At 35.8% G+C, this 26,664-nt stretch overlaps 2 protein-coding genes across 6 annotated transcripts; one reads left to right on the forward strand and one right to left on the reverse strand.

Annotated features, from left to right (window-relative positions):
* The first annotated feature begins 254 nt into the window (after positions 1-254).
* Positions 255-23,512, forward strand: mlt (tubulin folding cofactor E like protein mlt). 5 transcript variants are annotated; one of them, XR_012959684.1, is made up of 9 exons: positions 255-413; positions 937-1,125; positions 8,266-8,541; positions 8,776-9,278; positions 9,430-9,529; positions 19,517-19,701; positions 21,063-21,194; positions 21,568-21,747; positions 22,038-22,137. XR_012959684.1 is itself a non-coding variant. In XM_076120517.1 (9 exons), the coding sequence occupies exons 3-9, from the start codon at positions 8,296-8,298 to the stop codon at positions 22,488-22,490; spliced, it is 1,395 nt and encodes a 464-aa protein (XP_075976632.1). In that variant the 5' UTR covers positions 255-413; positions 937-1,244; positions 8,266-8,295; the 3' UTR covers positions 22,491-23,512. The 5 variants fall into 5 exon arrangements, 4 of the variants coding, with proteins under 4 accessions (XP_075976632.1, XP_075976633.1, XP_075976630.1 ...); XM_076120517.1 differs by lacking the exon at positions 21,568-21,747 and adding an exon at positions 22,362-23,512 and having other exon boundaries at positions 937-1,244; XM_076120518.1 differs by lacking the exon at positions 21,568-21,747 and adding an exon at positions 22,371-23,512.
* Positions 23,513-23,604: 92 nt separating this feature from the next.
* Positions 23,605-26,595, reverse strand: Rev1 (Rev1 DNA directed polymerase). Its single transcript, XM_076120514.1, has one exon. It carries the CDS (start codon positions 26,458-26,460, stop codon positions 23,662-23,664), a length of 2,799 nt encoding a protein of 932 aa, XP_075976629.1. The 5' UTR covers positions 26,461-26,595; the 3' UTR covers positions 23,605-23,661.
* Between the last annotated feature and the right edge of the window lie 69 nt (positions 26,596-26,664).

Below are 26,664 nucleotides of genomic sequence, written 5' to 3' on the forward strand. Positions count from 1 at the left end.
TTGTGTTATAGTGATGTTCTAAAACTTACTAAAACCAAAACTATGTTGGTAGTTATCTAATTATTAAAATTATTTATTATCGCCATGGTCTCCTGACTTTGCCGCAAGACATGTTATTTTAAATTAGTAAATAAATACTTATTCAATTATAATTTTCTTGGTAACTGAGTATGTACACAGGCCTATAAATTTTAAGTCAAGTAGGCTATGGTTTATTTTACTAGCCAGTTATATCTTAGCATTTTTTCATTTATTTCCGTTGCGTAATTTTTATGTCAAGTGATCGTTTTTGAAGGTTTGAAGAAAATAATGTAAAAATATACACCATTTATTTAATGTAGGATAGGCTTTGGATAAACCATAAAAACAATCCATGAAAACTAAATTTAATGTTATCCAAGTGATCTAGCCAGGTAATATATTTTTCTTTATAAATTTATAGCCTAGTGGAATGATAAGCCACTCTTGCCAAAAAAAAATAATATCGTCCTCCTACTAAATATAATTTTGTTGTTTAGGTGATTTTAAGCCTTTGTATCCATATACTTTCAGGCATCGATTTAAATCGGCACAAAACTCCCTTGAGTAATTTTGAAGAAAATACTTTTTTCAATAACCATTGTATTTTTTGTGTATTTTAAAATTATTACTAAAAAATCTTTAACACACATTCATAAATGCTTCACACAAATATACAAGACATCTCAGGTGGCTGATTTGTTGTGTTTCCTTCTCATTTTTTTCTTTGAATTATCTAGCTCTACCTCTTTCTAGCAATGCTGCAAATGTAAAACGTCATTGACCTCTTTCATCCCCACTACTATCAGTCAATATTTCGCTCTTGTATGTACACAAACTGTTGCTAGTGTGCGTCGAAGCAGGCATTGCGTCTGTGCAACGTATTGATGTAAACATTCTCTTGTCATTTTATTTCAGTGCGTTTGGAGGATCGTATGGAAATCCCTACGAGACGCATCTAAAAAATGTGAACAGCTGATTTTGCTTCAAATTTTAAAATTATTGTGTACTTCGATGTGATTTTTTTTTCTAAATATTTAATGGAGGACAAGCTTAAAATTAAAGTGCGATAAAGCCTTTGTTTGAGAAAGAGTGTGAACGAAAAAGGTCAGTTTATTTTATAAAGTTTTCGTAAAATGTAGTACTTGTTATATTTAATAGATAGATTGTTTATTAAATTGTGCAGTTTATTTGTGAAATCATTCTCATTCATAAACAAAATAGTGGTAAGTACTTATAACTTATGTTCGATAATATTTTCAATATGTTATTTCATAGATTAAGCCATAAAACTGGTTTATGCTAGTTACGATGACGCCGATCCATGTTATAGGTAACTACGTAGATAAAATACGTAGGAAATCGAACGTACCCATTGGCTGAGCAGGCAATATTTTAACATTGGGGTTGTTCCACATGAATAAATTAAAAAAAAACTATTTTAACATTTAAAAACAAAACATAATCTCCCGCTCTTTTGTAATATAGTTTTATTAATTGTTCAACAGGCACAGCATTTAATCATAGAGCCTTCCTATCTTAGTGTCCCGCGTTATTCATGTCTCTAATTAGAATGATGTAATATTTTTACTACGCCTTGTTCGAATGGCCAGCACTGTTATCGATTTTGACCGTGACCCATATAATTCTATTCGCGCGCGTATCAACTACTTCCTCATAAAAAAGCGCATTGAAAATTATATCATCGCTATGTTATGACTACGAGCAATAATGTATGTGATAATGGTATCGTAATAACATCTTGATTGCTATCACGGCGTTCCTTTGTTACGACATATGGGAAAATAGGCTATACTGTATGCACTATTCTAACGACAAAGACATGCTCATGCACTTGTAAAGTTAAGTGTAATCCACTGAAGGCTGTTGCGGGAAAATGTAAGAACTCAAAAATTTAAAAAATGAACTAAACAATAGTAGCTTGTCAATCCCATATTTCCTATTTTTACTCGTCTTTGGTCGCCAAGAATTATCCGGGGGCCTTATAAACAAAAGTGTTAATTAAAAAATATTTTTAAATTTGGCTCCACCATCGAAGCAAGACAAAAGTATAGGATTCCCGCGCATTGCAACATAACGTTCAGAAATAGTGAGCCGTCCTTGCGATCGCGTCGTGCGAATTAACGAAAGGCATTGTAAAATAAGTTTAATGTTTTAGATTAGATATGAGCAGGTTTAATAGCTTAAAATTTTATATCGGAATTGTAAATAAAACACTTAAAACTAAGTAAGGATTCATTATTAAAATTATCATTTTCCTCTTCTGTTTCAAGTGCGAGTCATATGTTTCTGCGAACCGGCTTATCTTTGACGAAAAAGTTAGTTTAAGACTTTGCATCTGTCACCGTCAAATAAAGATGAAATTTATCAGAATTGATGTTGACATGTACACAGTTGTAAAATTCAAGTAATCTACATTAATTAAAGTAAAAAGAAACGCTTAGTTAGATAATATTCAAGTACATAATAATAATAATGTTGTTGTTGCATTTATGCAATGTGCATATCAAATGATAACAGGCGAAGCATCATTATCAGTATCAATGGCACATCGTTACATATAAGTTATCAATAAACCTCTAAGTGGGAATTTCCTAAAGGTGTTTTAAACTACGCAACACGAAGGAGTGGTTCCTATTAGTAAAAAAATATTTATGATCGGACGTGTTCCTTACCAAGTATTCAAATATTTATATCTTGTCTTGAAATTTTCCCTAATGCTGGCTTACTATGGTTTTGTATTAACAAATCATATTTTTATAAGGAAAGGGACTACTTACTTCATTCAGTACAAACTAACTGATGAAAGTCACGAATGAAATAGGCTGGCAACGAAAAAAGGTTACATTTTCAGCGTACTTTATAGCCAGGAACACTAATGAGCAATATAAAATCATGAATCGTCCATAAATTGATATTTATACTTCTAAACGTCTTGAAAAATACTGATAGCTTCCATCCACGTGTTTATTACTCTTTGTTTGTAAATACGGAACAAATTACGTTAATGTCCCGTCATTTACAAACAACGTTGTATTACGTTAAAGGAAAAAACGTGATGATTATTTCTAATAAGAATTCACATTTATTTACAAAATATTCTTTATGTTTAAACTAAAACTGCGCATAAAAGAACTGCGTAGTGTTATTATCTCGCGATGTTTTGAATTTGCGAACAGTTTTTTGTGGACCTTTGTCAATGAACGAAGGACATAGCTGCCTAATAGCGTCGTTGTCATCAAATCACGGCCCACTGTTGTATTGTGTTCAAATTGCTGGAATTATTTATTGAAGTCAGCACCTGAATTGATGCAATTCATTGAGGACCGAGCCCAAATTGTCGTTTGATTTTTTTGCGGGACTGCAAAATCAACAACCTTTTGTGAACACAATGAAAACACAATTTAAAGCAGTGACGATAAAATTCAAAGATATTTAAAGTTTTATGCAAAAGAGTGAAGAAAATACGATCTCAGACATAAAAATCGATCACTTAACGTTTGAGTACGTAGTCATTAAAATCCTCATATCTAGACATTGTCAGGCACAGATGTGGTACATTAGACAAAGTGGTTTAGAGCAAGGCTGGCTGGCGGGACGGCAGGTTCGCCGCCCTCACCGTCTCGACAGGGTGGCACACCCTGTGGACGAATTCTCATTTATTCCACGAACCAAACCACAAGAGCCACTCGCATTCTTTTGTTCACTACGATTTATGAGTAAAAAAGTGCACTTGAGTGTAGTCTGTATTCGTAGCAGATTGTTTTTTCATCGGTTCATTAAACATTTATTCAAAAGTCGTATTTTAGCTGAGACCATTCCACGTTTTACTTAGCACACGCACAAGCTAATACCTGCTTACTTTCTGTTAAAATGCTGCTAGTAAAATCAACAACATTGGTTACTAGTTTAGCATAGCACCAACATAATCCATTGAAGAAATGAGGAAAAACTTAGACATTGAAATATTGCTATCGTGGAAATGCAAATAAAATTTTCAATTTAAAGTTGTGTTTTCTTGTAGACTGTAATTTGCCTTGCAAAAGTTGTCGTAGTCGTAAATAAGCGTTTACATCAATTCGTATCGCTTGTTAAGAACACGAAAATCCCATTTACTTCTATAACATTATTTTTTAAAGTGTACTTAGAAGGCTTTAACGACTCTACAGTACATTGTTAGGACTTTATCTATTTCATTCGCGATAGACTCACCTAATTTTAGAATTATCTTCGTAGGTGTCGTATTTGTTGTATCTTATCTAATAGATAGCAATATGCTTGTTTATTATGATTTATATTGGTTTTTATCGATCACTGTCTGAAAAAACAACAGGCAGAAGTGTTGTGCAAAAAATACGGTTACCTATGATCGTTCCGGCCTTGGCCACTCTCGCTTTCGGAACAACCTTACTACAACGATAAACTGAAATATAACATTCATGTTCAGTTTGTATATTATCTTGATGATGATTGAGTTTTCAGTAGCACACAATAAACGTAATATGTAATTATTATACGTTATGTAAATAATAAGTAGAGCGGAATCGAATAACCTTATTACAGTGGTCAAAATGCTAGTTTTCCCAACAGCGTGCCGTCCACGCTGACTAATTCATAAAGAGACAACTGCACTTTACGAACATGACACGAAACGTGTTTATAATGTATGCCATGTCACGATAGGTTCCGGAATTGGAAAGGGATATCGAAACTAGTTAAACTTAGTAGCTAACGAGCTTCGTTTTTACGGCGCTTCTTTAGTTCCACACGATTTGATACCGAATGAATTCAATTTTATGGCAAAACCAAGTAAACCAACTCAGTTTTTTTTTTATTCGGTTTCAAGGAAACAAAATCGTAGCTTTACATTTACCAAACTGACAGCAGTAGTTTGTACTGTTTCATGTTATAAATTTTCCACGTGCCAAGGCTTCCGTCGAAACGCCTTGTTTTTTCAATACCGTCTGTCAGTCAATGAAAAAGGTTAGGCTACGGATAATGAACATTTTAATTTACTATCACATTACATATCCGCGATGCTCATGACGCTTTGCACAATCAATGGACGCCGGGTTAGCCAACGCACTCGCAATAACGTTATACGCGCATTGGAAATGTAGAACGGGATTTTATGTCATACGTAATGTGTTGTTATAGCAATTTACTGCTGTCTGGTGTCATTCGATATTCTACAACTCTGTTTTATATGGAAGGCAGGCAGCGAATCGGCCGTAAATATACTATGATTTAAAATATCCGTAGCAGATTTTCGATTTATGCGATTTTCTTCTTAGAACAAAGGTTTCTAAGCAAGAAAAATGTACTTTATCTTGTAGTAAAACTGCAAGTGCAGCGGGAATCCCTAGCGGAATATACGGCGTAGACGTGGCAGAACCGCTTCATGTCTTTGTCTGAGTCAGCCAGCTAAATTCTATTAGCCTTGTCGCCTTGACTTTATCGTTGATATTATGTTTCACCGACAATATAATAACGTCTAAAGATTATTACAATATTCGAGCTGTTGAATGTTCAGTAAATCGTTACAAGTTTACAACACAAAGTTATGTCCAATCATTTCCATTTGTCCCTTGGTAAGGTCGTGGCCGAATCGCTCATAGCAGGAAAGGTCGTTTCAATTCTAATTATGGTTTTATTACGCGTACCCGTAGATTTCGGTTGAGATATAATACAATATACGTAATTGGAACCTATAATTCACACGGAATATTGAAGTTAATTACCTAATAATTTATTTATTGTAGAGCTGTACATTATCCTGCATAGCCTGCACGCATGCCTTGTTCAAGCATGCGTGTGTTATTTATATTTATAATTAGGAATTATTTTATGTTTCATGTATCTTTACAGAACTTCAAAATAGTTTTGGAAGCTAATACTTAGTAGGTACCTACTTGTTCTAGTCAAACAAGTGACAAACAAAAACATTTATTTCATTACCTATTTTTATGAGAAAAATCCCCACTTGTAAATTACTTGTTATCTACATCAAAAGTACCGTTACCATTGTAAGACAAGTAACTAATTAAGTTTAAATGCACATTTGAACTCGACCTTGCCAGCAGTCGCGAGTCGCGAGTCACGAATTCTCTGCCGGACCAAGGGTTAAGCAACTTCCCTTCTAATATTGTTCCTAGTGCTTTATTTTCTTGCAAAATTAGTGAGATCTGTTCAATCAAGGCAATCGTAATTGAAAAATGTTAAATTCATATTGATCGCACTGTGGCGAAACATTTTTTTTTAATGAACCTTACGTACTGTACCTATTGACACCTATCACATAATTTGAGCTTCGGCCAGATTCCTTTTAGACCTTGTGCTCGAAATTGGTCCCTCTGCATTCCTAAAATTCCATTTTGCCTAAGTTTGCCACGAATTTCAGAAATGGGTAAAGTCATTTGCTTAAAATGATTGAACCCATATCGAAATTGGGTACTTCCTTCTTAAGTTACGGCTATATTTTCGCAAAATACTTCAGCTACATTTCCTTGATATGCTGCTATGAAACGAGACAAAGTAATACTAAAACTTAACCCCATTTAGTTTTGCAACGACGATGAGGTTCCGCTAGAAGCACGACGCAATAGCTCATAGATTTCCTCATTGTGGTAATTTTGTATTTCTTTCAGTTTAACCCAGTCCCATTACTTGAACGCAATTAGAGAAAACCGAGATCTTAGCAATTATAGTAACAAGTGCCGGATTGATTTTCAATGAACCGTTTCAATTAGGGAGTCTCTTAGTAATTCAATAAGCTATCGTAGTAACTGAATCCATGTAACCAGGTTCTTGGTAATATAATGGCTTAATCCTCTACATGCAAATATTGTTTTTCATTTTCCAACGTTCGTCCACCTACGCTCCCAAAGGTCATTTAACTTAAACTGTATATTAAGGAAAATCTCTATACCCTCTGGAATTTATACTCTCGGGGGTGCAGCGTAAATAATTCAATTGTTCTCCAAATCCGAACACATCACGATAACCACATTAACCACCGATACATTTTTCTTTTATTGTCCGAGATCACGAATGTAACAAAGCGATCAATACCACTAGGCAATAGGCGATCAGTTACTTTGTTTGAGTTTCTTGAACAAAGACGCTTCAGATTCGATTCATATAATCCGATATTACTTTATATTAAGTATCTTTTTCATTGCTGGTTAACTGGAGCTTCCAACCGCAATTTTCCCCCCTTTTTTCCCCAGATGACTTAACTTGTACTTATTGCACTATAACGATGATTTACGGCAGTATATTTTTTAGTGATAAACAAACTTGATTGGTTATATTCAAAGATTAAAAACTGCACCTAAAACCCCTTTATAATTTAAGATGTATACGTAATCCATCAAACCAGAGTGCAATAGTTTCATGTTTTTAGGCTAAGGAAACTGGGTCAAATTCTTACACATGTGCAATGGCTGACTAAATAACCTAACCGCATGTTTATTTGCAGTAACGCGATAGTAAACATTTGACTATAGTTTTAAGTTTGTTCGTGCTATCGACCGGCTGATAAACATGAACTTCCTCTGTCATTGAGAGGGTTTGGTCGCGGTCCACTAACCTCGCTAAGTGAGATATATGACACGTACATAAATTAGGTATTTTTCCCATGACTAAAGGTGGAATTACCAACTGCTTTTTTCATTTTTACGTATACATTTTCCAATTGCGACTGGTTTTTGCAGAAAAACGTGTGTTTTTAAGTCCCAGCTTATTTCTTAGGAACAATAAGTGCGTAAAATTCAGCAACCACTGATAAATATATGTAACTCAACACCTACTAAACGCGTGCTGCTCATGCAAGTCCTTGAGCAAATATTCCGGTCTGTTGGTTTATTGCTTTACGTAGTGTGTGTTTACTTAGACGGTTGCGCATGAGTTCAAGCGAGAAGGAAACCCCGCTCATTAATATTGACCAATTAATTATTTTCAAATTAAACCTTCGATAGCGTCGATTGTGTAAATGATAGCAACATTGAAAGGTTGCAATAAGGTTCCTCATTAGTTGTCAATCAAAACCATAATGGAAGTACATTAGGCGTTAATTGCTTTTTATTTACTATCTCCCAGTCTCTTGAAAGTTGACTCATTGGCAATGAAGCAAACAATTAAGATCGATTTTGTAACAATAAAATTAATTTATAAGCTTGTCATAATTTATGGGAATACAAATTCATGTCGCTTTCTTTGTTATAGGTGCAATAGTCTATAAAGGCGCGGTTCAAAATGCCGTCGCTCCTAGAAGCTCTAGAGCGCAAATATGGTGCGAAGGGTGAGGTCAATCCTCCTATTGATGATATGCCAGTCGCCATATTCGTTCCCAAGCGTTCCCCGAGGCTCAGCGTGCCTACCCTGCTGGTGCTCAATGACTGCGACATCGACTGCGCCGGGGATGCTTGTGCTCTTGCCGACAAATGCGCTGACGTTGTCGAACTCGACCTAGCTAATAATAAACTCACCGAGTGGGAAGAAGTAAGTAATGTTCAATCATTTCCAAGCAACAGATAATAGTCTTCTTGTGGACGTTTACAGAAAACAAGCTTGTCGCAATAAGCGCACCGCTCCCACAGTTATGACAAACTGTACCAATTATTGGTTACAGGCGGCGGCTGCTTCCGCGCTGTTACGTGTTCTCTCCTTAATAATGTTAGAGTTACTATAGAACCTCGCTGTTGGGGCGGCTAGTTTATAAAGTTTTGTTTTTAGGTTTTCGCAATACTGGAGCAGACGCCGAGAGTAAGATTTTTAAACTTAAGCTTCAATCGTCTATCGGCGCAAATCCAAGCGGCACAAGCCCTTCAGCCGCGATGGGACAGTCTGAGCCATCTTATCATGAATTCCACGTATGTTGGGTGGCCGAGTGTCCACTCGTTACTCAAAGCTCTACCAGCTCTGGAGGAGTTGCATTTGAGCCTCAACGAGTATTCCTATGTGGACCTGAGTGGAAAGGAAGTAAAAAAGGAGGACCAATGTGGGGCGTGCTCACGACTTAATGTCGATGTGATTGAACCTGTGCATGAGCAGCTAAAGAAACTCCATTTCTCCGGCAACCACGTCAGTAGCTGGCGGGAAATCTCCAAACTGGGCTACGCCTTCCCGAATTTGGAAACCTTACTGGTCAACGACTGTCCTATTACCACTTTGGAGCCGGACCCTTGCGAAAAATGTGGTGATAGTAATGGAAATAAGAAGAGCCACGACGCCTTCCCGTGAGTAGATACCAATTTATTACATATGTAGAGTATTATTACGAAACACAATTAGGTCACAGTATCTATTGCCATTGACCTGTTGAACTTCGAAATACTGTGCCGATTGTTTTATGAAACATCGTATCAACGCTTTTCATTTGTATTCCAGGCACCTCCGCTTCCTAAATCTGAACAATACGGGCTTAGCGACGTGGGATGAAGTCGATCGACTGGCACAGTTCCCCGCGCTCAAGAGTTTGCGAGTACAGGTGAGTTAACACAACATCTGTTCATACTATTGTGTATTCAAAGCAGATAGTCGATAATGTTTGCAAATGCCGACCTCGCCAATGCGAGATTATGCGCATGGCCGGAACTGTGAGTGTATTCTAAGCACACTTAGCACCAAGTATTTGTTAATAGACAGTTAAAACGTGACGGAGTACGATAGGCCTTTGAGAAGACATTTAAATCACTTCAACAGGTGTTACCTAGTACCTAAGGAAAACCGTAAACCTCAGTCAATTTAATTTAGAACGCTAAGCTGCAAGTGCACTTGGCAGTGCGTAATCTGTTAGCATGTGCCAACACTATTACCGGCGCCTAGCCCAACAACACTGGCGATATCGCGATACTGATCTAAATTTGATATGGGACGTTGGCGTGTGTAACGTTTGTGAGAGGTGTAGTTTTAAATTATCCGTGTAATGTCCCTCGGGAGCACGGGGAGCCTGGCATAATGCGGGTGAAGGTCTTCCAGATATAGTGGTGGCCTACTTGACGCGAGTTGTGCAACTGAACTAATGCGCCGCCGATGTTCAGGCACGCGTAATTTCGTCACGTCCTCGCTCCGGACTCGTTCACGGGAGATTTTATAGTATTAGCCTTGGATTTAGCTGACGCTGTGATGTTACTGTTGTTTTATGATTGATTTGAGCTTAGTGCGCCGTCAAATTTATCGACAAAGCGTCGTCTTTATTGCGTCACATTATTCGAGCTCAAACTTTCCGCATTAACTTGAAGCAAGTTTTCGTGAAGGACAATTATTCGTTTTATGTATGTCGCATTTAATATGCTATTCTAAAAATATCTTATACATGCGTATATATTTACTAACATTTATTAATCAAGTTCAAGGTTGCGCAAAAAAACTGAACAAACAAGTCTACAACCTTATGTTTATTTATCTGTGCACAACAGAGCTGTGTTGTCATGTCCTTTGTTACGCAAATCGTTAATCACAGCTATAATTTTGTCATACGACTATTACCCGTATTATAGTTATTTTGAAGGCTATTTTTCTATGACAAGTGTTGGACTAATAGAGAACATTATGTGACCGTCACGCAACAAAGAATGTGAAAGTGTGTCTGTTTGTTTTAATGTGTTTTAAACATTTGAGCACATTTGAAATTTATGATGTGATTGATGTAATTTTTATGTAAATCTTCATACATCGTAATTATGCAATGCAAATGTACCTAGTTTGCAAATTTCTGTTTTGACTCCCTTGTAATAAATTGTTCTTCACTTTATACTAACACACAAAGGAAAATATACTCTTTTAGGTTTACCCGCACACATTTTGCGGGAGCACCCTCTCACAGTCATGAAAGCCAGCAATATTTAAAATGCACTCAAAATTCTAAAGTAATAAATACTATATTTTAGTAAGAGTTGCCTCTACAAAAATATGGCGGTCAGCGTAGGTGAAAGACCAACAACCGTGTTAAACCGTTAAAAACCAACAATATCACGTTGCGTGGGTTCACTATTTTCGTCATAATGAATGCACAATACAGTGCACCTACCTAGTAATTTAACACTACAAACATGAACTTTACCGACTACATTTCTCCCATTCTTCGTTCTAATAGATCTGCATATTTAAATGCTTTAGACCCCCCAAGAACCTTGCAAATGACGTCTGAAGTCTAGACAATAATATCTTCTCCAAACTATCTAAGGAGCTTTCATCTGCAAACTGCTCAAACAAAGAAAACTTCAACCGTCTGATGTAAATATAAGAATGGCTGGACGATGACAAATAAGTGGTATAAATTAAAAAACTTGAACGGCAAAAGAAACCCGACAATAAAAGCTAAAAACATTTAAGGTAAAGGGTTCGCGATGATTCATACTGAAAAGTGAATCGAACGATCGGTCGTTCACATTATACAGCTGAATGGTAAACGACCTTGCTTGACACTAGGTTTTTGCTTACTTTCGTCTCGTTGTTCGTCTCTTTAACAGTTCGATCAATAAGAAGCGATTCTATACTAAACAATCCTTTAGATTTGTCTTTATTTTTACCTTTTGCAACTTCTGAAGAAACTCTACATATTTTTAGATCTTTTGAATTCGTAATGTTAGCAATAAAACTATGAACTATTTCATTTATAATGTTGCTGCTTTTTAAAGAGCAACTATGCCCTGACTATTGAACATTACCGAGGCTCCTTTAGTGCTATAGTTTCACTATTAGCTGTGATAAGCACTAGCGTGTGCTGGCACATTCAATCGCAACTATGAATTAAATTGCAGTTCCGTAAAATAAAAAGTACACCGTACCGGCTATAACAATACCTGTTGCCTAGTAATACTACAATTTCATTTAATTTTCTAACTTTTTCGTGTCCATTAAGCAGCTACTACCTTCATGCAGTAGTAAGTAACTCGTTAAACCATAATTTATTTTTCTTATGTAGGTACTTACGTATTAACCTGTTCCACACCTCGCTATGTGGAAAAGGAAATCATTTATCATTTATTTATCTTTGCTAATATCTAAGAAACTCCAACTCAAGACCTTCGCGTGCTTACAACGTGACATCACACACAGTCAATTTAATAACTTTCAGGAAACATTACATCGAAACATAATTACTTCAGAGATAATCTAAAGTAGTAGCCACGTCGGTGTTAAAATTTTGCAACGTGTCTGTCTTAATTTTAGACATTTCGAAATGTTTGGAAACACTCCTCAGATTCGGCATAGCAACTTCGACAGCATGCATATTAGATTTAAGATATTGTACATGGAATAATCTCAATAACGTACTCTCACGACGTGATGTGAACTGAAAGCGAAGCTATTTGACGTTGTGCAAATGTCTGTCCGTCAAAACGAAGAGCTCTGTTCAATTTAAATTGGAGTGTGGCCTTCTGTGTTTCAGTTTACCCAGCGCTCTTGGTAATATACCTTCTATATTTTTAGTTCTCTACGTTTATTTTGCAACAGCGCTACTATTTTATATGCTAAATTGGAAATGAATGAAAACGCAAGTAGGTTAAGCTGTTTCAGTCGCTGCGCTAATTAAATGGATTATATAAAGAGGATATTTGTGGAATTCTTGGTCGATATTTTTAAACCCGTTAATCTGCAATGTCGCAATGGTATCTACATAAAGTTATTATTTAATTTGCTTGTTTGGTCTGACTTCCATCCGTCACTTTGTTTTTATTCAACTAGAAGTGCACTCTATTAAATTTGACGTTGTATTTATTGAGATAAATATTCTCATAAATTGAAAGATTACCTGCCACGTGTGGACAATAAACCGCACTCAATGATTCATATTGGGACGACCGTTAAAATGAGTCTTTGATTTGACAAGCCCACGCTTAATGCGCGTCTCCTCATCTTTGCACTTTGTTGATTGTATTATTGATTTATTTCTTTACAAGTTTCGAACTTGCGTGGCGGTATAACTTGTTTTATTTTTGATTTATTGGTGTATAAAAGCTATAGCTATAGGAAGTAATGTATGAAGACTTCCGATCACTGTTTTATGATTCTACATGCTTAATTTCTTTTTACTAATACTTTGTCGGTACTTTCAAAACAAGAATTTCGTTTGATGTACCAGTTGATGTAACATTTCGATAATCTGTGTAGTTGTACGCTAGGGGAATACGAAATGTATGGATTTGTACGTGGTGTAGTGCGGGTTGCGGGGTGACCCAGAAACCCACGTGCACTGCTCTTGTTTTGTTACAAACGTGGCCTATTGGGCCATGTACCGAGTAAATAAATATGTTGGGATTTTCTCCGTATTGTAGACCTCGGAACAAATCGCATTTCAAACTACTAAATTCACTTAAATGTGACACAATGTATTACATACTTGTGTTACGCTCTGAGTCAGCATACGATTTTCTTTGTTCCTTCTTTTTTATCGTTATCTGCATCCACTGTAATTCTTAGATATAATTAATTTTGTTGAATTTATGGTATTGCACGATGTAGCCATGAAAGCTACGAATAAATTAGACCCCGTATTTCCCCCGGGTGGAATAAAGTAAAACATTTCGAAGGGTTAAACCAACTAGCTTGGTTGGTGGGCAGCAATATTTTATCAGAATAATTTATAACTTAGCGATAGTTTCTTTTCTAGATTGGTGGTTGTAAACGTGACTCCTGATCTAATGATCTTAAACCGCAGGGCACCTAGGTAAAGAATTATTACAATTATTTGTGAGAAAAGATGAAGTAAAAATATGTGTCACGCATTTTTTTGAGCGTCAAGAACTCTACATAAATGGCATAAAGTCCTGATTCTTTGGTTAAATTGAGAGTTTATTCAAAATTATTTTTTGAATCAACAAACGCGTGCATAGTATTTTCTTTACTTCTAAAAGACACCTATGGTGAAAGAAATGGTAGGTGCAGTGTCGTCGTGACCTATGAATTCATTACCCCGGGCTATTCGACTGCCTGCTTTTAGGTCAACAGCCCGATCCATACTTAACATTAATACTTAACTCCTTTGTGTATCATATGTCTTATGGAACTGGAAATGTTCCCACCTTCATACATTCAAGCGTCCTCAAGGACCCCAATTTGTCCTACTTTATTGAACGCAAAAAGGAGTACATATAGAGGTGATAGAGGGAGATGGAGCTCATATACGAAATTGGTTGATCCAAGTTTTTTTAGTCCGTATTTCCTCAGAATTCTCTCACTTATTTCCATTTAGTAGCTTTGTTGTTTCAAGGTACGGGAAATCTTCGTGACTTGGCTTGCGATAATCATCTAATGACTTATTTATGTTGATAACAATCAATTGATGCTCTTGTAAACTTGTTTCTATGCTACACGCTTTGCTGCGCTTGTCACTTGACAATTTAATGTTGTTTAAAGAGTAGAGTTGACTGATTTTTGATATGCGGAAAATATAATAAAAATGTATAAAGTCCTACAAAAACTACAAGCCTTTACACACATTATACTAGTTTTTTGGGACATTTAACTGACTCAAGTACCCGTAAAACATAAATGCTTAGTTGATTATAGTCATAACGAATAGTAAAAACGTGAAGCGACAAAAACATTGACGACGAAAAATTTATAAAACGTTGAGGAAAAACTAACATTGTTTGGATAATATCTGCAAGAAAACAGGTTCTTTGATGGTAATTAGGCACACATTACACAAGTCTAGCTGTACATTGTGAAGGGCAGTTAGCCGTTTCCTACATCACGCAATGCAGCAGTTTCCCTTTAGCAACAACTAATTACTTTTTTTTGCTGCAGCACATTAACTTAGATAGTTTGTTTATGAAGTTCTAATGACATACACTTTAGCCTAGGTACTTTAACTAGAGTGCTCTACTAACCTATTTCTGGGTTTGCGCTTTTATAGACGATATTTCTTCGTCACCTATTTGCGTTTTCAGGCTTTTGAATGACGTCATAGAGTGAAGGATACCGTGTCATACTTAGATGACAAAAGATACCTAAGTGCTAGAAATTGACACAGTAAAATAAACTTTAATATAATTATCAATTGTTATCTGATAGATACTATATCAATTGATGTTATCAGCAGGTAAATAACATGTATATCACGATATCAGATGCTTTACGCCAGACTAAAATAGATCACGGCGCGGTAATAAACACTTGAATCTATTGTTTTGATAAATTCGAACTACATATTTAGCAAATAAAATAGGAGACCTAAGGGGTAACTACTCGAAGTGTCATAAGTTAGTTTAACTAATAGTCAGTCTTACTGGGTAGGGTAGTATTAAAAAACGAAAAGATGAATGCTCCACTCCCCTCTTATAATTTAGTACCTTAGTCATCCTTTACAACACCCGCGGGCAAAAACGAAATGGATCTAGACACGCAATATTTACGTAGGTACTGAATTACAGGCATTAAATACCTGAAAATAAAGTTAGATATTAAGATAAGTACCTAAGGGATATAATTAAGTAAAACTTAGCGTTTAAATAGTAACCTAAATTACTAAATAATTGTCGTAATCAAGTCTTGTACTAATAGCTTTAGTAATATGCAGTGCTGTCGGAGTTTTCGCATTATATAAAATTACCTAAGCAATTTTAAACACTTGCATGAATGCCAACTTTATGGCAATAGCTATATCTGCGCCGTCGGTAGGCGTTCTGTATATTACCTAACTTAATAATGTCGAAAACTCGAAACTAGTTCATAAGAGCGAAATGGCAAAACGATGATACTAACAGCGAAATTATAGCCTTACTGGCAGTTAGCAAATATTTTTTAATAATAAAACACATTCCCAGACGTAATTATTAGTCTATGGACAGGGTGCCGAGCTCTCCTCTGCGCCAGTGACGTCATTCTCAATGTCCTGGTGACCTTAATCCGTAAAATTCCCAGTAAACTATTTTCAAACCTATTCTGCAGTGGATAAATTTTCAGAGAACCATTTTGCTCGATATTGGTAAATTGGGGCCAGATATTCCTAACTCATAGTACAGGGTCTTTGTTTGAATAAAGCCGCCTTCATAGAGCGTTAATTACGATGTTGTCTCGGCTCGATCTTATTAAATTAGCTAGAACACACGGATATTGCATTACGATGATCTATATCAAGAGAATTCCATATTGGTACTCACTACTACAATACAAAGATTATGCTGAAAAATCTTTAACGCTACATAGGTTTTTGCGGCGCGCGATTGATTCTTTGTGTTTGTTGTATTAATTAATATTTCTTTATACATTTGACTTATAAGTCAGAAGTATTGGGTATATCAGGCTTAAACTGATAGAAATTTGCGTACCTACCTATATCCAATTTTCTTTTGTAATATCCATACATGAAGGTAATTATTTTTTCTAAGGCAGGATAATTTGCACGATTACCTAAGTACATACGTAAGTAGGTAAGATATATCGTCACGAAATATTTCCTAGTTCTTTGTTCGTTACGCACACGCTAGATCGCGGTATCTTACAGTCAGTCTGCTATTAGTATATTGTGTTATGACTAAGCCGATGTGCATCGAACCATCGACGCGACTCGTGACCCTTCATCATGTAATATTATAATTAATACAACACATAAAGGAATTCTCTTCCGAATACTTTGCATCGGAATATTTATATTAACGAATACCGTAATTCTGATTTAAATATGTTAATTCACGTTATGTAAGATCAGGGTTTTTTATAGACTCCATTATACGCGGATTTAAGATTAAAGAAATCGTCCCGTTTTTATCTGATTGTTTTATTCAAATGTATGTATAGGCTTTGCTAAAGATGTACAGTTATTAACTGAATTAAACAAACACTTATTTATTCATCGAATATTAATAGCGAAATAAAGCGAAAACAAACCTACTCATTTTAACCGTTGCATTATTGTTTTGTATTTATACACATTGATTGCAAAGACCAGACATAGTATGCCTACTTAAATATACGAAATCACACATTTTCCCTTTTCAATAACATGCTTATAAAACTGGGCTCTGCTAAAAGCTAAGTGCATTTTCAACACATATGCACCTACATCTGTCGGCTAATGAAATCGATACAGTGAAATTAATGATTCAGAACGGAGCCGTTACCGAACGGAACGGAACTCAAAAATTATTACCGTTTATTTAATTTTGAAACGGTCATGTGAGAACGCGTGGGTAGTCACATGTTAGTCAACCAGTTAGACCATATTCTTGAAAAACAAAAATTTAAGAGCTGCCTCGAGTTGCTTAATCGTGAGCACCAAAATAGCAAGATTAATTTCATTTTGTTAACATTTAATTGTTTCGACACATTGTTACACAATAGCAGAAGTAAAAAAGCTCTTTACATGAATTAAGTATTCCATTGTTCGATATTTTTTTTCATCCAAAAATGTAACATCTTCTTAAAAAGGGCACAAAAATGCGGCAACGTTGTACTCCGTAGGGACCAATGCATGCAAAGGTGATTCCGCCTTCCGTTTTTAGGCAAAACAGGCTAGCGAGGTTGAACGCACGCTCAAACAACTTATATAGGGAGAACAAAGGATCACTAAAATAATAGAATTCTAAACTCAAGAGCCTAAGATATTAGAGCTAATTTTGTATGTACTGTAAATGCGGATAAATGTTAGTCATTTTAACCTTTATTATTAGAGGGATAGTGACTAATTTTATCTAGTTTTGCCTCTACTAGTTTTCAAATTGCAGCGCTTTCTACTGTTACCTGTATTGCTGGTGTATTTGCAGCTGTAATTAATGGTTTTCACTTAATTTTGACGTAATACGACACTTGTAATACGTAATAATTGTTTTACTGTAAATAAATTATAACGTTTTGCAGTTTTCGAGTACCTATCTATAACAAGTCTTGTAAACTAGGTGCATAAAACATGAATCAATCATAAATAGCGAGGACAGTAGGAACTAACGTCCATGGAGCTTAGCCCTACAAGGAAACTTGACTTGATCCTTGGCGAACCTTGAGACGAACAAAAACCAATTCAATTTAAATCTACGACTTTTTGTTTCTTATTCGATGATCCTTTGGCGGGAAGTCGTGACTTCGCAATTGTTTTTACTGCACGTACTTGCAAGAACATACTCGAATACGTACTGCGATAGTTATATTTTAGTAGCAATGTTTAGTAAGTACTAAGAGAGGTAGGTAGAAGTGTGAATTTAGTGAAAATGTTAGGTAACTTGCAAGAAAAATGTTATAAAATTGTATCACTAACGTTAAAAATCATATACAATAAACGCTATTGAATAGATAAACTGCCGCTATATGAAACCGGGGGTACGTAGTCTCTACAAAATAATATCTTCATTAGAAAAAGCGATAATATTGATCAGATATGTTCAAGTAGATACCGTTACTCAAACAAACATCCGTCAGCAAAATGCGTTTATTTTTTTCAATCAACACTAATGTTTCCGTTCTGGGTGGGGACCTTAATAACAGTCAATCAGATCGGATGATAACCAACTGTGCAAGTATAACGACGTTAGAGAGAGACCTTTAACAAACCTAAGTTTTCAAAATTTAGTTGCATCTACTGTACCCTAAAACGAAAAAGACAATCTACTCAGAGATTATTAGCGGTATAGTCCGCGACTTACTAGAAAGCCTTAGCATGCATGATTATCTAATTTAAAGTAAAAAAAATCTGGACATTTCTAAAAAATGTTGCCGTGTTAAAAAGGCCACAAACGGCAGCATAAGCGTGCAGGTCACTGATATTCTAAATTCTAAACATAGTATAGCTGAGCTACCCGCGACCCTTGCCCACAAATCTTAACTAACTTATAGGACCATTTTTTGTAAAAATTCTTAAATCTGCAACAGATCACCTTTGCCTTTTTACTTAATAATGTCAAACGAGCTCTTTATGCTTCAAGACACAAGACCTTTATAAAATCTGTACCTACTTGTTTTGTAAGTTATATGTTATTTTTATTTATGATGTCATGGATCGTTTCCAGCTCGTATGTTTGCACAGACATTTGCTATGTTTACTGTCAGCGACGCACCATGCATTTGCATAGTAATAATACCTATTATTATTTGTTCAGTGGTGAATTTGAATAAAATGACCATTCTGATTATAGTGTAAGTTTTCACGGACAATTGCTCGATAAGCAATCGCAGTTAGCAGTTATCTTTGCAGTTTATTCCGTCGACTCCCATGTTATTGGAATTTTGGCAAAGTTGTTCCAATTTATCTATATCTTCTGTTTGACTGTGCCCAGGCAGATATTTTTCTATAGGCTAGATAGTAAGCTAGGTTTTCCAAAAAGTGTCTTAGTTAATCGTTTATGCTTATTTTTTGGGGCTAGGTGAAAACCAAAGCATAATAAATAAACCGGTAGTTTAGGTAGTAGAGGTCGGCTTTCTAAGCACCTCAAGTGCTTAGAAAGCCGACCTCTGAAATAAAATCCCTAAACTTCTACTAAAGCTGACTTCCCTTACAAACATCCCTTTAGTAAATATTTATTGTCTCATGTTCCAGGGCTGGCCACTATGGGAGCGCTTCGAGTCAACGGAGCACGAGCGACGGTTACTGCTGGTGGCGCGACTGCCGCACGTGAGGACCCTCAACGGAGGCGGCGCCGTGCCCATAGAGGAGAGGGACGCGGCTGAACGTGCCTTCATTAGATATTACATGGAGAAGCCCGAGTCTGACCGGCCTGATCGGTAAGTTCATAAATACGACCTAAAAGACAACTGCTGTGCTTAGTATTGCTTTTGTGTCGCTGGGACTTTTACAAACATACAAACAACGGACACAAAGTACCAAGTAACCAGACCCGAAATAATTGGTTCAGTGTGGGAATCGAACCTACGACCTCTCGATGTACCTACTGGTAGTCGCTTGGCGACCACCTTAACCACTGCACCACGAAGGCCGTCTCGTATTGGCATATTTTACTGAGGGAGATTACAACTACATTTAAAATATTAGTTAGTTGACTAATGACGGATAAACCCTTTGATAGATTAAAGTTCTGATAGTTTTTTGTTTCAACCAAAACTGTGAACTTTGGTTTTCCTTATTATATGCAAACTAAACATTGGCTAGCCTATCTCTGTGCCGATAGAGACGCTTATCTTCTGCCCTTGAGTTAGTTTGATAGTAAAAATATATTTTTGCCATCATACATCACACTGGACTCTCAAACCAATGTTGCGAGATTACAAGAGTAATTGGATACTAACAGTAAAATAACTTGTCAAGAATAATAAAGAAAGATGAGATTTATGAAATTGAATATCACATTGTCCTTCTAAATCATTCGCAAGAGCCGAAGGTCCTATCAATAAGGAGTAATGTAGGCGAAGTATCTGTGCCAACAATATTCGACCTAAATGACTAAATTTATATGCTAACGAGCGCGTAGGTGTAAATAATCAAGAAATCTCACTCAATTTGTACCTTGTTTCACTATAACGACGATTTAATCGTGTGACTTTGAGTAAATTGCATTGTGTAAATAAACCTGCTACTTGCTACTTATAGAAGTCGATAAAAAAGTGTGAAGTTATCGTAAATTGTAACAATCAATGGCTTAAGTGGTTTAGTTTTTTACGATGTTTTTGTCCCTTAATGCAATCTTGCAGCGTAACGTGTGCTTTTTTTTAGCCTTACTTAGCATATACTCAGTATATGTACTAAGTAGTTAACTTACTATGTACGTAACAGCCAGCAACCTAAAGGGCTCCCGCATATTTTAAAGAAACAAAAATTATTGTGGACTTCCAGCTCTCTCGGGTTAAGGGTTTTTTCGGCAGTCTGGCACTCCAATCTTAGAGGAGGATTTGACAACCTGTATTCACGCCACTGATTTTGATTGCTAACTTACCCGGCGAACTTCGTACCGCCTAACAATCGATTCCGTTTTTTTGCAATTTTCTATTTTTGTCTTCTCGTACATTAAGGAATATTATTTAAAAAAATTGCAAAATAGTTCAGCTGCTCTTGAGATTTGCGGTTAGCAACACATATAGCGATTCATTTTTATACTATAGATTTGTAATCTTGTTATCTGTTGTTTCAGTTACTGGGAACTAGTAGGCGTGCACGGTAAACTCGACCCTCTGGTGTCAGTAGACCTTCGGCCGGAGAAGCGCGTTCAGATCACCTTCACCTGCGGCGACGTTAGCGAAGTGCGCACCGTCGACGTTTACAGGCAAGTAGATTTCAATTCTTTATTAGCACAAAGATATGTTCAGGGATAGTGTAGCATTTTTCCCAGTCAGTCAGTTCTTTTTATCTATGAAGAGACTCCTTCCCGTGGACAGACTTGTATTTTCGGAGTGATTAGTGGTTTACGTTATTCAGTGATTTTAACTGAAAAAGTAAAGCTGCAGCTGTTGATGACAGCTACTTACTTTTCTTTTGAGTGATTTAAAAGTTCCCTAGCCTATTCGTTTTCTACATATCGAACTGTTTAGTTCTCGTTGTTTATAATGTGGTCCATAAATCCATGAGACAGTGAGCGTACTACCTATAAGTATCTAAGAGAACCAGTCTGTAATTCGTAACTTTCCTTTACCAAATAGTCAATGACGACGGAATTTGGAACAGAAAATAGCACACACTCAGAAGACCTTCTTCTTTGTTCTACACTCAGAAGACCCAATTAACAGAAATACATTTCCAATAGAAAATGCAGAAGAAGATAGCTTTAGTTTACAACAAGTATAGACAGCCGATTTAGAACCATATGACATTACGAAAAGGTCAGGTGTTTTTTTTATCGCCACTTGTACATGAAACATCACGTGTAATTACATTTAATGAAGGTAGTCGCCGTTTATCGTTGCTTTGCGTCATTTCGTCACGTACAATAGGACGTCATTTACTCATCTCTAAATAACTAGGTACTTGTGGAGACAAAATTGTCGAAACGTGAATTTAGTGACCTCCTGTAGAAAAGATACTCATTTATTTTGATTATTTATTTAGTACTAGAGTATATTTTTCCTAAAATAAGACTTACGTGTGTGTAATTATGATTTTTCTATTACAGAACTGTATCTGATTTAAAAACGCGCTTGGAGCGGTTGGCTGGCTTCCCCGCGGCCAAAATGAGGCTCTTTTATGTAGATCAGGAACTTAGGGATAGCCAGGTGAATATTATTATACTTATTCCATCAGTTTATCATTTCCTTCGACTTGTCCTTAATTTAACCTGATCACGCCTTTAATTAACTAGATAATATTTCCCGCAAAAGCATTAAATTCACTGGCTTTTAATGCTTTTGTTATGACAATTCTTTAAACTTCATTTTTCACGTTTCACGTGTGCAATAACAATTTTCATAATTTATATTAACAGTAATTATTCTTGGAGCCATTCCAGGGGCCTGAGGAAATGAAGTTCCCAACAAAGCAGCTGTACTCGTACAACATAAGATCGGGCGACGAGATCATCATCGACTCGAAATTCAAGCACTCTATCTCCGCCAACTCGACCGCGTGAAACTACTAACAAATATATCGGCTGCATTTTACAATACACACAACAAACAACTATAGATCCTTTCAAGGAAAAACATCCTTCTCCGAGGAATGAAGACTGAACAACGGCCAGTCTTCTATAAATTATTCTATAACTACAATAATTTTTCGTAGCAATAGAAAAGGCAAAGACAAGTACAATTTTCCAAGAGACGCAACTAACCAAGAGTGACATTTAATGCCTATGAATGCCATTAAAAATAATTTCATGATATCGTTCGTCATACTAACATTGTTTTACGTGGGATGAGTTTAGTTATATTTTGTAAGAAATCATTTTGTTTTCTCTACTTGGATTACTTAGGTGTAATATCGCAAAGTATTATAATAGTAAAGTTTCAGCGGTTGTCACAAAGCATTTAGTTTTAAGGAATCATCTCAAGCTGAGAGCTTGGTGAAATTAATTTTATTTACAAATTTTATTTTTTTAAATAGCACAATTAAAATTCTTCTAGAGAATTGGAATCATGATTTATATTTTAATACAAAATTATTGATAAATTATGCATGCTATTTTTACAATTCAGGATACCTTCATTTTATTTGCAATAAGCAACTGTGATAATAATTAATTAATAATTACAAATTGCATAATTTCGAGAACGAACTACTTATGTGACGTTATTTTGCATACTATATTGTCATGAGTACATACACAGCATCCATGTTTCATCCATTTATTAGGTGTTGTGAAATTGCTTATTAACATAAAGTGATACTAACTGCCATTTAAATTATGAAGAATACCTAATGTGTCTTCTAGGTATAGTCCTAATAATATAGGATGTTTTCGATGTAAAAACTCGTAAATATGATTATTTCTAGTTTCAAGGCCTTTCGGTACAGTTTAAGTGCCAAAGCAATTTTCATTATAGTATGACTTAATTTTGATTCTGAAGCTGCCAAATTTTTAATAGATAACAGTATTGCATGAGCTATTTAAGCACTGACTGGCAGTTTACAATCGGTAATCATTTGTTGGACGCAAAATTACAATGTAGTGATTTGTTTTTACGTTATTTTTTATTTGTAGTCCTAGAAAATAGTATCAAATTGAAAAATAAATAAAATATGTATGGTAAATTTTCGTTTTATTCTTAAATATCACAGTCATTGTCTCATTATTTGTATTCTTAGTTAGCAGCAATAAATAATTTCTTCCCATAGACAGCTATCATTGCATTCTGAACACCTTCAGCTATGCGATCATAAACCTCCAACCAAGAACCACTGCCAATTTCTCTGGTCATTCTTCTGAGAAAATTCATTAATACATGAAGTTTTTCTGTGTTTTTATTTATAACCATTTCTTGTAGATACTCTATTATCATTGTCACATCACATTCTAATGGCGTTTGTCCACTTTCCAGCCAAGCTCTTAACAAGTCCCTTACTTGATCCCATGGAAGGTCTAATAAGCCCCTAGGTGCTGGAGGCTTTTCTACCTTTGGTTCAACTTCCTTTTTAATACTAACTTCTTTGATCATTGGATCTTTATATGGCATGTCTCTGGGAGCATTCTGCCCCTGAAGAAACTTATTCAATAGATTTTTTGAAGAAGATTGTTGAAGTTTCAAGCTTTTTGGAGGCCTGCCTCTTCTTTTACCAGTTGGAGATTTATTTGAAATTATAGGTGATTTTTTCTTAGGAGATATACTTATTTTAGTTTTTGTAGGAGTCTTAGGTTGTAGCTTAATGGGTATGTCTAAAGTTTCTTTATTGGTTATTGGATCTGGTTTAATACTAGTTTCTGTTTTTATTTCCATTTTAACTGGCCTATTCGAAGATAAGAACTTACTGATTGCTCCCACTGTAGGTTTGCTGTTCAGAGGCTCTAATTTTGTCATTTGAATTCCAATACCTCTCATTTCCTTTGGATCAACATTTTGCTTTTTACATAACAATAATACTTCTCTAGTTATTATTTCAACATCATTAGTAGCATTGGTCAAAGAAACTGATTTGTTGATAACATCACAAAACCCATGGCCCATGAATTTTGCTGTTTCAACTGGAGCCTCTTTAGCTCTTACCATGAGTTTCAAAGTTATGCATTTTCCTAAAACTTTAAATTGTAACATTCTGGAATGAACTTCAGCAGATAATTGTTTCAAAAACTCTGTGCATTGATTATTATTTTCGAATCTGATACCGTAATTGACTTCTGCTGACACAGATTTCCTAACAGTATGAAATGTTAAAGGATTTGGATCCCGCCCTCTACATTGGTCAAACAGTTGAGCACCAGTCTTGTTTCCTAATTGAGTTTTCAATGTAGCCAATGCTAAAGTCTGTAAAGAGCCACATGTCGCATGACCTAGAGATTCCAGTTTCTGAGCAGTCTGTCTACCTACGCCAGGCAAATCTCTGAGCTTTATATCAAAAATAAAATCCTCAACAATATCTTCAGTGAGAAAGAATTGTCCATCTGGCTTAGCTTTCTTTGTGGCCAGTCTTGCCTGTAAGCGGTTACCACCAAACCCAGTTGAACATGGGCACCCTGTTTTGTTTTTTATCTCTTCTCGTAGTACTGCAGCAAAACTTTGTACATTGACATTCATATCAGCAAGCAGCTCAGTGCAATCAACATACATTTCATCACAAGAGACAGCCTCTATGTCCAAAGTATATTGAGCAATGGTATTGTACAATGTATAAGCCACTTCTTTGTAACCATCAAAATCATATGGTATAGTTTGCAAATCTGGGCACAGTCTTAGAGCTGGTCCCATAAACATTCCATTTCCTATTCCTTTGGCTCTAGCCTCATATGAGCATGAAGCAATCTCACTCATAGAACCATATTTATCATCCTCATCAGTAATGTTATCCACTCTGCTTTCAAACTTGATATCACCGGTTTGGCCGGCTTTAGCTAATTTTTCAGCTTGTTTTTGTCTATATAAGTTAAACTCTGTTCCTCTATCTACTCCAGGCCTTTTAGGTCTTCCTTGACCCCCTTTTGAGTGTGTAACTGCAACTGGTTTACCTTTAAGATCTGGTCTATTTCTTAAACCTACTGATACAAAAAAGCAGTCCATGTCTATGTGCATTATTACCTTGTTTTTCTCAAATTTTAACTGGGAAAAGTTGTTAAAGGAATTAGATGTGAGTATTCTGTCCTTTAGCTCAGTACGAGCTGGGAATAAGAAGCTGCTATTTTCTCTAAGATCATTTATATGCTGTTTAAAACAAGCCCCTAGTTGTGAAATATGATGTAAGCGTGAATTGTTGTAAAATTCTGATATAAAATTGGGATCAGCAGCTGTTTTAGTAAGTGCTCCTGAAGTAGTCCCGGTAGCCTTAGCCATGAATTTGCTATCATCAGTATTTAAATGGTTATTAATTTTATTCTCAATTGATTGATCATTATTAGTAGTAGATGGTTTCTCATAACCTACTTGATTAATCTCCGAGACATTTTCTTCTTTTTTAAAACTAGACTCGTCTTTATACATCTTGGTCTCATTCTCAGTTTTAAATTCACTGTTAATGGTAGTTTCATTACTATCAATCTTTTTGAAATTGAGCTGCCTTTGTCCTCTGCTATTTCTATAAAGCAGAAAGTCTCTGTAATCTAGTAATCGATTTGCTGATAAACTTTCCGTAATCCATTCCGGTTTCACAACTCTAGTTAGGTTCATGTTTTTAACCTTAGTATCAGGAAGGTTTGACGCAATGATGAAATCCTCACTCCTTTGATATGTGTGATATACTCCTCCATGCTTAGTCATAAGTATTTTAAGTTCGTCTGCAGAAGGTACAGTAAAACCATTCACATAAATACTCACGCCACTAAATATATTCGACAGTATTTCTTCTCTATCAGCTCTCACACAAAACTGTTCTTCCAACTTTGCTTTTTTAGCTTGCATGTACCCACCCCATGCTTCAAAGCCATTATCAGGAAACTTGTCGTCACGACGTCGCATTTTATACCATTAATTACAAACACAGTCATCAAAAATATTATTTTTGGGGTTCCCTCCAAATTTTTGAGTTACCACAAAATATTGCACATAATAAACACAGTTGACACTTGACAGTTGTAATGTAATGTAGGTAATCAAAACAAGTTATGGTTACCATAAGTGAAAATTTGACACTCTTTTCTTACTAAAGCGAGCCCGATTTTA

This window comes from Anticarsia gemmatalis, chromosome 12, assembly GCF_050436995.1.
Source record: "Anticarsia gemmatalis isolate Benzon Research Colony breed Stoneville strain chromosome 12, ilAntGemm2 primary, whole genome shotgun sequence".
Classification (NCBI taxonomy): domain Eukaryota; kingdom Metazoa; phylum Arthropoda; class Insecta; order Lepidoptera; family Erebidae; genus Anticarsia; species Anticarsia gemmatalis.